The sequence below is a fragment of the Microchirus variegatus genome (assembly GCF_963457635.1).
Source record: "Microchirus variegatus genome assembly, chromosome: 3".
In the NCBI taxonomy this organism is placed as follows: Eukaryota; Metazoa; Chordata; class Actinopteri; order Pleuronectiformes; family Soleidae; genus Microchirus; species Microchirus variegatus.
Genome location: NC_139804.1, coordinates 19,369,779 through 19,383,275, shown reverse-complemented (window position 1 = coordinate 19,383,275; position 13,497 = coordinate 19,369,779). Strand labels below are relative to the sequence as shown.

The following is a 13,497-nucleotide window of genomic DNA, read 5'->3' as shown; positions in this document are numbered from 1 at the left end:
ACTGAAGAATGCACATAATGTATACATTTATTATGTCAGTTTCACACTGGACGCATGTGCAGTGCGTGACAGTTATGGCACTGATCTGCTGTGTCTCATGCAGCTCTGCTGTTCACACTGAAGACATTTGTTACATGTCAACCTTTTTGTTCTCTCCTGTCTGTTTCTACTTTCATCTTTTTCAAAAGGCAAGATGGTCTCTATCAGCAGCACAGGCCTCCCCCCCAACAGCCAGAAATAGAGCCAATCTCAATTTATGTTGAAAAGTCAGAGGATACAGTACAGTGTAGAGCAGTGTTTCCCAAAATGCTATATAAAGATGACAATCCATGACGATCCAGTGTCCAACACATCCAGACAAGAGCAAATTTCTGCATGTTTCTTTCATATTTTATTATTAAAGTATTTTGCATACGTTAACCATATGTATGTAATTCAAAACATATACAGATAAATAATTTACCATTTTTATAAAATAATCTATTTGGCAAACCTGAAAATAAATAAATACAATCTCTAAATCACCATCTGTGGGTCCCAACCCAGTCTCTGTGAACATTGTGACAATTTTTAGATTTTAGGAATTGGAGCTGCATTATTCACCAACAATGTTCTCTGCAATTACAGTAAACTGGTTCAACTTGGGTGTGGTTCAATATCTTGTAATATTGTGTTTGATTTAAAAAGGCAAACATGAGGTTTTTACATTTCATTTATATATAATTTTTTGGGGAATTATACAATAACAAGAAGTGTTTCTTGGTTGAAGTGGTCAATTATTTTCTTCTCGTGGAGAATTTTCTGCAAACCACGAAGGGCACGTTGTTATATTTAAGTGCATTCCACTTAAGCTTTAGTGTCAGAAATAAAAATGTCAAAGTCCAACGCTGCTTAGAATAAAACAATAATGAGGTCATGTTGAGAAAAGTCCACCATGTTGAGCTGGCAGTAAACAGCTTTGACCACAGTGTATAGACACAGGCAGCCCAGCCATGTGACTCACCGCACGATCCAGCCGGTGTGGCAGGAAAGTGTCCCACAGGTCAGCGGCGTGTTGGGAAACACAAGTTAAACATGGGTCACTGGAGTAAAAGGGGTGTAAGACTGAGAGTGGGCGTGCTACTGAGAGGAGGAAGAAAGAGGGGAAGAGAGAGGGTAAAAGGGTGGGCGTAATCGACCTGCAGGGGTGACGACCCCACTCCCGGGGAATAATCATTCACGCATTTATCTCTTACCCCGATGGCTTAATAGCAGCTCCGCCTGGGCTATTAAAAAAGGCAGGGAAGTGAGGTGATTTGTGAAAATGGTTTAGTGATGCTGGGTATTGCATTCTTAAAGCTCCTTTCTAGCTTTGGTCTCAGTGATGCACTGGGAGACAATGGCTCTTGCTTTGTGCCGGCTCTTAAAAATGAATTACAGTAATCTGAAGGCACATCTGTGGCAGGTCACAGGGTCTCATTCATTCCATCACTGTTGTCTTTCTCTCATTACCTCGTCTGCACTATCTCTGCATTTGCTTAAAAAAAATGTCATCAGTGGGATTTTGTCAGGGGTGGTGTTTTGTTTTGTGCGCGACAATCTCTCTGGATCTTCATGTGTTTGTGTTTAAATCAGACTGGGATGTGTAGAAGGGATGAGTGTGCTTGCAAATCCCAAATTTGACACTGGCTGAGGCATTTTGACAAGTTAAATAAATCCTCATAGAACCCTGTCACTGTGGACTTTCCTAAACGCTGATGGATGTTTCTCTCTCAATCTTTTTCACAGATTAAAATGGGACTGTGACTTTTCACCATAGGAGAATATTCTGGATTTTGTGACTAATGCCTTTTTCTTCTGTGGGATTTAACTCATCTGGGTCCAAATTTGGCTGACAGGAAACAAGAGGCCGATTCAGCGCTGACACTCCTCTCCATGTTCAGCACCCCCAGGAGAGTTTGAGGACTAGCAGAAGTTTGGCTCAGGCTCCTCCACTGCCTGACCTGGCCTTTTCTTGTTTAGGGGGGGTTATCAGCGGATGCTGAGCCACATCCGTCTCTACCTCCCTGCTCCGACAAGGGAAAAACACCAAAGTCTAAATTGAGAGGGGAGGGGGCTTTGCATGAACTTACTGAGGGTTTTCTTTGATGTTAATATTTCGAGGCCACTGAAGACGAACAGCAGCACAATTTTGCTACAGTGGTGGTCTGAGGCTACATCAAAGGTCTGTGGAAGTATCACTGGAACTGACCTGGTCACATGCAGTGGGTTGAAGGCTTCATCAACATGTGCATACATGTGCATACATGTGTGACATTGTTTCGTGTGTGTCATGGTACAGTGCACGTGATGAAAGCCTGGTAGGGCATGTAGATGAAGCAGCTGGTGTGTTCCTCTGCTGCCATGCCAACAGGGATCTGCTCATACAGGTGTGAATCTAAATACAGCTGCTGGTTGCCCCTGTCTCTCTCTCCCATAACACAGAGAGAGAGAGAGAGAGAGAGAGAGAGAGAGAGAGAGAGAGAGAGAGAGAGAGAGGGGGAGAGAGAGAGAGAGATATGATGGCACAGGCAGGCAGATGTCCGTCCTGTATAACTATAGCGTGAAAGCACACAATATCACCCCACCCCCGCTGTAGGGGCTAAACCTGCTGCCTTGTCCAGTTTGTGACTGCGTGAGAGTGTTTGTGCGTGTGTGTGCATGGAGCTGCACTCATGCAGGAGCAGGCCGCACAGCAGCATGTCCTGTTGCATTAATACTGACACCTCCTCTGGATCGGATGGATGCTGGACAGGTGAAGGAACCATGAAGCAGCAGCAGATGCTTTATAAATATTTCTCCTGTTGTAAATCCAGGTGTTGTCAGTGACAACACTATAATGAATTATGAATAAAGACTGATATACATGATTTTTAAAGCAAACTATTGTCTATTGTCAATACCATGTCTGTTTAAAAAAAAAATGCAATAAAACAATAAACAAAGCATCAATAATTCACATAGGCACAGCAGGTGCAACAAGTCCTCCAACTGTATACTTTGTTTGTCCCACCCACAGGAGTGTCTCCAGAGATCACACACCTGTGGCACTGATGCCCGACCTTCATCGTCATATTAAAATAATCAACATGCATGTGTGGTGAGTTTGAAGACACAACAATAGTTTGTATTAAAAAAAAAAGTAGGTGCTTCCTTCAGTTTAAAAGGACATGGAAACTACAATACAACAATACACATGTACTTTATATGAGGATATGAGCAGTGGTCTGTATTTGAGTCCTGTATTTTAATGAGGGTATCCATCCCCTCCGATCATCCTGATGCTGTTTTGTTACGCTATAATATAGCGTAACAAAACAGCATCAGGATGATTATGCAACATCACCTCACGTCTCCTTTTAATCCAAGATCATAAATCCTAATAAACATGTTGCATTTTCAAATTTCATTTAGCAGCAAACTATTATATCTGTTTGCAGCTGAAAGTCCCTTGTATTATTTCTCCAGCAATTAGACTACCTACTAAAGTAGTGTTTATTAAGAACTATAGAGTAAAGCTCTTTTGGGATTTGTTTATTTATTATGAAATTATACAAAATTGCAACATTAAGAGGTGTATCTACATTAAACAATTTAAGTTTCACTCATGTCCATTTTAGGCACATAGGTATTAATACAAAGACAAATGAAAGAAAATATAAGAATGGCAGAAATGATTATTGCTTGAGAAGAAATTAGATGAATTACAACAAGAAAAAGTTGGCAAACTACTTAATCGTGCTGCTTTGTAAATTATTCACACCCTGCACCAAAGTCCATAGACAAAATTAACAATTTACCTATAAGCAACAGAACATTACCAAACAAGGCACAAGTAAACCCCTGTGACCCTGCAAGCTAAAAATGCTGATTTTCTCATTTAAGGCATGAAAAGCAGTCCAACAGTGAGAAAACAACAGTAAACATTTGATTTAATTGGGTGAGCTATTAATTAATAGTGTGCCTATCAACCCTAAACCTTATCCCTACATGTATCAGTAACACATATTATGATCACACTTAGATCTGACATAATAGAACATGCTTTGATCCAAAAAAACATACACAAAAAAATGTTGATGCATCATGAGCTATTTCTGCCATAGGGATCATAATACTTGAGGAACTAATGTGAAACTAAATTATGAGATTACTATTGCTAAGGAAGTATAAAGTAAACTAATAAAATAAGGCATCTTTCAAAATGTCCAATGGAAAATAATTTGACTTTAAACTGTTAAAAGGGATTAAATCAGCCATATATAGAGAGAGCCGTCCACATTGTCCTACTTTAAATATTCCAACTGCAAAACCTGACTCAAACCACGAGAACCAGAACATCATCATAAATATACCAAAGAAGAATACCACAGTAGTCCACAAGCAATAACAAACTTTACAAGCCAAATGAACTGTGCATGTCATCTTAATGATTTGGAAAATGACCCTGATGTTTACGTTGACCACAGGCTCACGTCTCTATTTTCACTCTCAAAGCTCACTTATCAGATATCACAGAGAAATAAATCCCTTGCCATCTGCTCAAATCATTATATTATTTCCTATTCAAACAGGGCATGAAAATGACATTTAAATGGAAAATATTAAAATGTGCCCATATTTGCGGAGCCACCTGTACTGTATGTAAATGCAGTTAGCAAAGGCCTGTAAATGCCAATGGTCTTAAAACTACATGATTTCAATGCATGGCGAAGAACCAAATGAAAAAAAAAAAAAGGCAGAGGCTCGAGGTACATGATAGCAGAGCTGTCTTGTGTTGAACAGCGAAATTCTTTGAAGAGCAAAGGCTCACATATATATGGATGTATTGAATTTAATATGACTTAATATGACTTGTAATTTATTGGCAGGGTTTTATTTCTGTTCTCGCAATGAATGATGTCTTTTGAGCCATGTTTCCAAGCAGCCTGAGAATGAGTTTGCAAGTGTGTTGTTTCATCACCCTTTTGTCTGAGACAAAAGAAGTCCATGAGCCTCAGCTGGATATGAGAAAGGAAAAAGCTTTGACTGACTGATGACATGAAAAACAATGATTTTATGATGTGATTAATGGCAAGAGACTAAGAGAATAAGAGTATAACATTCAATATTTAATGTGATACCTTAAATTTTACGTGACTGTGGTGAAAAAATCAAGCTGCTATTAATCCTCGCCCTCCCACATACACCTGGAGACATGCGATGTGAATGGTTGCTTTTGAATCATCTGTGCTGCTGTACCTGTATTACTTTGACACTTGAAAATAAACACATTGACTGGAAAGACGTTAAAGCACTAAATACATACTTTAAAATGTTAAGTTATATTTAATTAAGTTTTCCTTTGTTTTTTTGTCTTTATTTTTGAACTTTTATTTGTAATATATACATTTTTGACAACATAAATGAGGAGATCATGCATCTATCCTCCACTGCACCTTTGTGAGCCTTTTATAAATCACTGATGAGATGTCATGTTATTAAGTGGTGGCATGTTTTACCACAAAGCAGTTAAAATCAAATGTATTTCATTGAACATATTTTTTATTTATCGTATTTATTAATTGCACCATAACTATTTTCACTCTCAGGTGAAGAGTTTTTATATTCCCAAATGTTTTTCATACATTTGACACATTTGTGAAGAAACCACCTTTAAACTGCTACTGTTTACTGAAAATCTTCCAGAACCTTTCACTTTTCACATTATGTTGCAGTGAGTGTACTTGTTTTTCCCCTTTTCTCATCAATAATTGAAACTCAATACAACATAGTGATTTCATTACATGAAACTTGAATATCAGAAGGTTTGCAACTGTGTTTGAAAAAAGAGATAAAGCATGAAATACATCTATACAGGTGTATATGATGACCAGTGACTCCCTGTTGTGATTTTACTTGTCCGTGTTTCTCCTGAGGATAATGATTGTGAATATAGGTGTTACTTACCCAGTGCGTTTAGTGATGGTGCCCAGGGTCATAGGCTGTTTGATCTGAGCCAGAGGCAGCACCACTGTCAGGCTGGGCAGAGGGGTCAGCCGTGGGTTCCCCATGTTGTTATTGGTGAAGTTGTTGTACGAGTCCTGGTTGCTCAACTTCGCTGAAAAACAAACAAAATCACAGGATTATTTAAAAATAAATAAATAAATAAATAAATAAAAATGAATAAATAAATAAATGAATAGTTCTGGAAATTCCCAGGACAATTTGGTCATACATCTAGACAAATTCCCAGGTATAACGAGCTGGAAAACACAGAGAATGTCCTTGTGGATACTGGAACAAACCTCTTATAGATAAAAAGTTTTACTGTTTGTTTGTGTTTTCTTTTTTACAAACGCTAATTCTAAACATGGCTCACTTGAAAAAGACATTAAATATTGCTTTAATCAACATTCCATTGAAATTGCACAGCAGGAATTTTAGCAGACTAACAAAATAAGGCAAAAAAAAAACACTGCAAGAAATGAAAAAAACAAAACACTTTTTCAAATATTGTTTTTTTTTTCTTCCTTCTTTCCAAATCCCTCAGATGCATACACAGACACAAAAACACACGCAACACACACAGGGTTCAAGGCCTCCTGTGGAATGATGGAAATAACCAGCTCAAGATGCTACATTACGAAGGCTCGAGCTCTGCTACAAGTACCACAAAGTCTGTTAATCAAGGCCAATCAACAGGCCCTACACACGCTCGCGCGCACACACACGTCTGCTCTCACATATCCCATGCAGCTCCAGTTAAACATAATCAGGCCATGTCAAAGGGCATCTTAAAGGACCTTCACAACCGACATACTACATATGATGGGGGGCATGGTGGCAGTTCTACATATATATATAATATATGTAGAACTGGTTCTCTGGTTCTTTACTGATACTTTCTGTTCTCATTTTTGTATATATCTATATAAATTTGTTTTCTATCTATTTGTATGTTTTCTCTTGTCCACCTTTGGACCATGTAATCAAATTTTACCACATGCTACTGTATGATGTACAGTTCAGTGACTGCTTTTGGGGTCTGCATGATTAATGAAAATTAAAGGTATTTTGTTGTTGTTAAGTAATGACAATTTGAGTCCTAATCTATAATATTGTTAACTTTCATCTATGGTCTATGGTTGGCTGATTTCCTTCTCTCTTTTTTATATAAAAATATTGACCTGCTTGAAGTTTAAAATTTGTTAAATTCATATTCAGACAGAAGATGTTTTTTTTTAATTGTATTTTCTAACCGTTTATACCATTTATAACGATTATCTGATACACTGGGGTAAAAGTGTAACTATTGTTATTATCGTTGTTGGTGTTATTGAATGGGGAAAGAAAACAGTCAGATATGAACAGCCACAAAGAAACATTGGATTATAGGGGGGATTAGAAATGTGGATTATAAAACAAATATGTTTGTAATCCGGTGACAATGGCAACAATTGAATCCCACTGATTCAACAGGCAGCCCAAGGAAAATTCCAAGTTCAAGTGCTTTCAAAAGAAATAAAGAGCAACCCTGTGCATGCACCACAATACCCTCCCTGAATGTTTCCCTTGTTCCATTTGTTGCCTTAATAGATGAGTGACAGCCGTGTAACATAAAGGAATGAAAAGAGGGGAGGGGGGACGTGGAGACAAAGAAAACAAGGCGGACATCAAAGGTTACAATAAAGGTAGAGGAGGAGAGTGCCTTGTCATTATTTGGAAGGAGCGATCAAGAGGAGGCTGAATGCGAGCGGAAAGGGACTGCTGAGTGTTTAGGTCCAGTCTTTTAGATCATTAACGTGCAGCTCTGAGTTTCATTAGTCCTGCCAAACCTTCACTTTGTGGTTCTCTAAAGGCCTGTATTTTAGACCTCCGCTGGCCAACAATGCTACATGACCTTCGCAAGGAGAGAGAGAGGAGGCCATTACACAAACCTGTCCTTCATTTCCTTCTGCTCCTCTCTAGGTCAGACTAACAGACGTTTGTGCTCGGGCAAGCTTCTGAAAGCCTTTTCAAAAGTGCTACACCCCAAGAGCTGGGGCAGCCACCTTTTGTGTTGAGGGAACAGGGAGCAGACTGAGGGGGGGGAGTCTATGCAGGAATAAACGAAAGAAAGGCATAATGGTGCTTCAGCTTATATAAGAGTGGTGGGTGAGATATTGTTTTGGGTTGTAGATGAATAGAGCATCTTCATCCTAACTAGATATTTTACTCATGGGTTGTTGCATTATTTGCCATCAAATATTTTTGCCCCCCCCCCCCCCCAACCCCCTCCTCTGCATTTTTTTAAAGAGCCTCTGGGATGTCGAACAGGTGTAGGCACACTGAGACAGCGGGTAATGATGAATGTCGGTCATACCACGCTGTCACTCAAGAGCAACGGGTCAAACTCTGTCAAACGCGCAGACAGTGAAGACAAGTTGGTGCAGGAACATGTTGGAGATCACGTAGCAGCAAAAGATGATATGTGAAAAGACAGTCTGGACACTCAGAAACAGACACAACATTTGGTTAGATGTGCATTTGATGGAGGGCTGCAGACAGAATGGGGAAGATGTATGTATGAGAGGGAGTTAATGCTTTGACCCGGGTCATGCAATGTTCCTCTCTCTGTCTCTCTCTCTGTCTTTCTTTCAGGCTGGCCAGTGTCCAGTGATTCAATATTAACATTTACTACATCATTTCCTTCAGGCTTTAACATACAGTGTATTGATACAATGTTTGTGTCTCTTCCAAACACACTGAGAATTACGTGTGGAAACTTCTCTCTGATCTATCTCAAAAGTTCCTCGTTTTCTGGCCATAAATAATATAATTTAAATTTGAATCATGATATCTTTGGCACTTTTGATTTTAGAAAAAATGTAATACAAATCTATCGACAAAAAGGTTCTGTTGATCAATATTTTTTTTCCGACTCCTTGTTTCTGTCTACAATATTACATAAATTATTTTAGTTTTCATTCAGTTTGATATAGGTCAAATCTCAAACCCAAGAAATTGGGTACATAATTTTGTCCTATTTGAAGGTGACAAAGAGCAACTGAAGATATATTAAAAGTGCATGCATGTCCTTCTGGGGCCTGATGTACAAACCCAAAGCTATTTCCTGCATTATTAAATTATTATTATTATTATTATTATTATTATTAATAATAAATTGTTTAAAAAAATAATCATTTTTTTTAGATATGCTCATAGATTGATGCAAGTACCTTTTTTTTCAGTTTTGACTTGGAGAATGCCATTTTCCTGTCTTACCCTGTTTGCTGGATGTATATTTAGAAGTGATTATTATACTATTACTAAGTTATTTACTATGCATACTGTAAAAATATGATCTAAAACGTGCTTACAATTAATGATTGATGACTACGCTTGGTGATACAATGAGAGTCAAACAGCATTTCTTTGCTGTTATTTTAGAGTGAGAGTTGGGGCAGACACATGCAAACGACTGATGAAGGCCAGGGTGTGTCTTGATCCACATTATGGTTAACAGTGGTGGTAGTGGATATCAGGCCTGTTCATGTGTGTCAACAGTTTGACAACGATTTGAATGTTAAAATGTTTTCAAATTAGTTTTGAAGTAAAATGTATGTATATTTGGTTTTGAATATCAGTGATTACATCCAAGCTGAAACAAAAATCACCAGCACCAGCTGTTATCAGTGTTGGGCCACTCATCATAATCTGTTGAGATTTAAATTTGAAGGGTATAGACAAAGTCAGTACAGATAAAAAAAAAAAAGCAGACAAAAAAAGCTGACCACAGCCGCTACAGAGTGAAAGAGCGAGAAAGAGAGCGAGGTGGACAGATGAGAAGCGTCTGGTAGACAGATAGCTCTACAGTCTGAGGCTATGATTTGATTAATGACCAGGGCGTGATGTGCCCAAGCACCGATACATGACATCCCCTTGGAAAGAAGATCCATCAATGCAAATCCAGCTCCGTCGCTGTTGTCCAGAGAAAAACTCTGACCCTGCCAAAAAGTCACACCGTCACCTGACCCCCATCTCTCTTTCTAACTTAATCCGACCATCCATCCAGCGCTCCCGCCTTCCATCCGCCCATTCTTTCATCCGTCTGTCAATCCAAACATCGCTCCCTGCCTCAACAGCATTTGCATTGTATTCTCACATTAAGCCTCTCTCTCTCTCCATCCTTCGCACTCTTCCTTTCTCCTCAGCCGCCCCGGGTCACGCTATCTCATGTTTCTCGCCCCTCTTTTAATACCTCATTTGCATCCAATACAAGCAGGCGGCTTCCAGTGAGGAGCCGGCAGACGAGAGAACACACTCCGAGGACTGAGTCCACACAGATGCTGAAGTATCTCCTCTGGCTCAACAATTCAAATAAGACAAGCAAGGTCTGCAAGGGAGCAGCTCTTGAGGCAGCATTTCAGGTGATATTCTGAGTGATGATCTGGTTTTTAGAAAAAAAAAAAAAAAGACCTTGGATATAAAGGTTGATAACGAAATTGAGACAAGCAGGAAAAGCTTTAGAAGGCCTCCTTATCAGCTCCTCCTTTGCGGTATATGAAGCACTTGCTGTCACTTTTTATTTGTGCTAAACAAATAATGATTGATAGAGTGCTAATTTTTTTTGAATGATATCCATAATTAAAAAACTAAATAAATCATTCTATGAGGGCAAGAAGAGCAAATAAATGAAACCAGAGACCTCAAAGAATAACACATAAAGAAAAAAAATTTCTATATATGGGGTAAAATATCTGTTTACAAAATTAGACATGAACATTCAAAAATAATTAGCAAACCATTAACAAAAAACTGCACAGGAACCAGTTACCTTGCTGCAGCCAGAGCTTTGACCTGGTCAACATGGATATTAACAGTATTTTTCCTGGAGCATAAACACAGGCAGATTACGGCAAAACTGGGACTTCTAATGGTCATTTTTATTCTTGGTGTGGGAAGTGCTATCTGAAGACAAGCCCTACACGTGGTTATTGACAGTGTTGTGTGTGACAGGAATACGATAAATATAATATTACTATGTAATACTTTAAAATAAGAAATGAGCTTTCCTATTTGGAATAAAATATAATGTGTTTAACCACATTTAAAGATACATTAAAATAATATACAACTCTACTTATCTGCATGCCACAGGTTCCAGTAAACAGTTGGTTGTGACAAGACATGAAGACAATAAAGTGTTTTTTAAACAAATCCATACCAATAATTAGAAATGATAATGTCTGACAATTAAAGACAGAAGTGTGTTCATTTCCAATCGTATTGCAATACATATTGATTCGTAACAAACACGTGCTGTAAAAAAAATGATCGAATTTTACAAATGATAAACATTGGATTTACTTGTGTCAGTGTCATTGTCTGTATATAATATTCTCTGACAGAGAAAAGAGAATATAATTTAGAGGATGGATCAAGTTGAACAACAAAGACCATGATGTGCAAGATTGTCAGTCCATCCTATCTGAGTCATATAAACATGTGTGTAAACAGTGTGATCTTAAATAGACAAAAAGACACTAAATACATGTCAGTGAAACACTCTGAATGAGTCCAGTTTAACATCTCTAAGAGTGTCACAGTCTTTAATAGTGTTTTTATTTGCTGCACAAAAGAGTGGAAAGAACACATGCATCACACTGATTGTGTCTTAAATTTCCAAATTCTAGTTTTTTCACCCACACACACTAATGTTTAAATTTAAAAAAGAAGTGTTGTATTTCTCAGGGTCACTCCATTTAAAGGTGCCATATGTAAGAATGTGGCCAAAAACGGTTACTACATTCAAATTCAAAATACCGAGGTCTTTTAGGTTTCGTTTTCTGACGTAACTGGCAACCCGTGGTTCGACGGCGATAGGTGGCGCCACGTGCCAATACATGATTTCAAAACATAAACATGATTCGCAGTCTGCAAAATATATTTTTTTAAATATTTTGGCTGTACAGTTGGTGTTGGTGAGTTCAGTATGTTATATGAACATTCATTCTGAGTCTCTGTGATATATTAGGAGGATTTTATGGCAAGTTGCTTTAGATATATTACATAATGCACCTTTAACCACAGGGCCATTGGTTGTTACTGCCATACCACAGTTAAGCTGTCGCATCATGGACATCACAGAGTCAAAGTCATGGAACCAAGCCCGAGTTGACCAATTGTAACCTCTATATAGCAAGCACCTTTCCTACAGTACATATAAAATGGTTGTTCTATGACTAAGAAAACTAAATGATTTTATCTTTAAGTAATTATACAGTATACATTTTGAATTTCGGCAAAAAAAACAACCTAAATGTTACACACTGGACTTATATTTTTAGTTTTTATCTATGCACCTGCGCATGCATTTGTTTGCGTCTAAGCAAATGAAAGAGCCTACCATATTTTATGGTTGTATACAAAGCAGTATAAAGGGCCTTGCAAATGTCTGCAGTAAAAACTGCAAAGAAAATACAAGCCAGGTAATCAATAATCTCAAGAACACATGTAATGTAACTGTAAAAATAAGATTTAAAGTCCAATATCAATGCCCTCAGAGGGAGAAGTCTTTCCTTTGATGTTGTTACTTTTCCATTCCCTACTGTTCAACAGCACTGCAGCTCCATCTGCACTGATTTCCAAGAAGCCATCACTTTGACAGATGGAGTTTAAAAAAACAAACTTTTTTTGCTTCATGAATGTCCTTACTTATGCTTTATTTTACCGTGTGTGCTTGATTTGAGAATAAGTTATCAACAGTTATTTGTGTCTGTAACGCAGGTGCTGACTCCCAAATGTAAAATAGGTTTTTAATATCAGTAAACCAGCATCAGTCTTTTTCTACTGTGTGTCATTCATCCATCGATGGTCCAAGTTTCTCAGACATGTTAATGGAGGGAGGGATTCAAGTAAGAGAGAAGAAAAAGAATGAAGGGCAGGCAGGGAGGGAGGGAGGGAGGGCTCAAAGTCTTTCTTTGCAGGAGAAGAAAGCTGCTCTGCCATCCCAGATCCCCAAAGTATCATTATTAAAACACTCACTTCCACAGGATGAGGAAAGACAGGGTGAAAGAAAAAACATAGAGAGGGGGGGAAGAAAATGGACAGAGGGATGGCTAGAAAGGGTTGAACACAAAGAGGGAAGAGGGGAAAAAAAGAAGGAGCGGGGATCCCCCACTGGCTGAGTGAAAACAAATTAAAAGAGTCCTTATAAAACACAGATGCTGCAAAGAAAATAAACTTCACAAGATTTACTGTCACAAAGGAATCAGAGAACTGGTGGAAAAGCCATCAGGTCTCCCCCCTCCTCTTCCTTCCTTCTTTTTTTTCACTTTCTCGCTCAGGTAACGTTGTGGCAGAGGAATCCATCTCCTCAGTTCCACCCCACCACCACCAACCCTCTCCCAAAGCACTCTCAACCCATCTTGCTCTTCTGCTATTTCCAATGAAAATGAAGAGTGGAGGTCAGGACGGCCTGTGTGAAAATGGCTTCCTGCCCAGTCCCCTGCTCCC

General features: G+C 38.5%; 1 protein-coding gene across 1 annotated transcript in view; it reads right to left on the bottom strand.

Moving 5' to 3' along the window:
* Positions 1-13,497, bottom strand: part of bcas3 (BCAS3 microtubule associated cell migration factor) — a gene marked incomplete at its 3' end in the record, with an annotated part of 297,380 nt that overhangs the window by 205,916 nt on the left and 77,967 nt on the right. Inside the window, exon 16 of the mRNA XM_083886876.1 lies at positions 5,968-6,118. Coding sequence (XP_083743002.1) covers positions 5,968-6,118 — 151 coding nt within the window. The remainder of the gene's footprint in view (positions 1-5,967; positions 6,119-13,497) is intronic.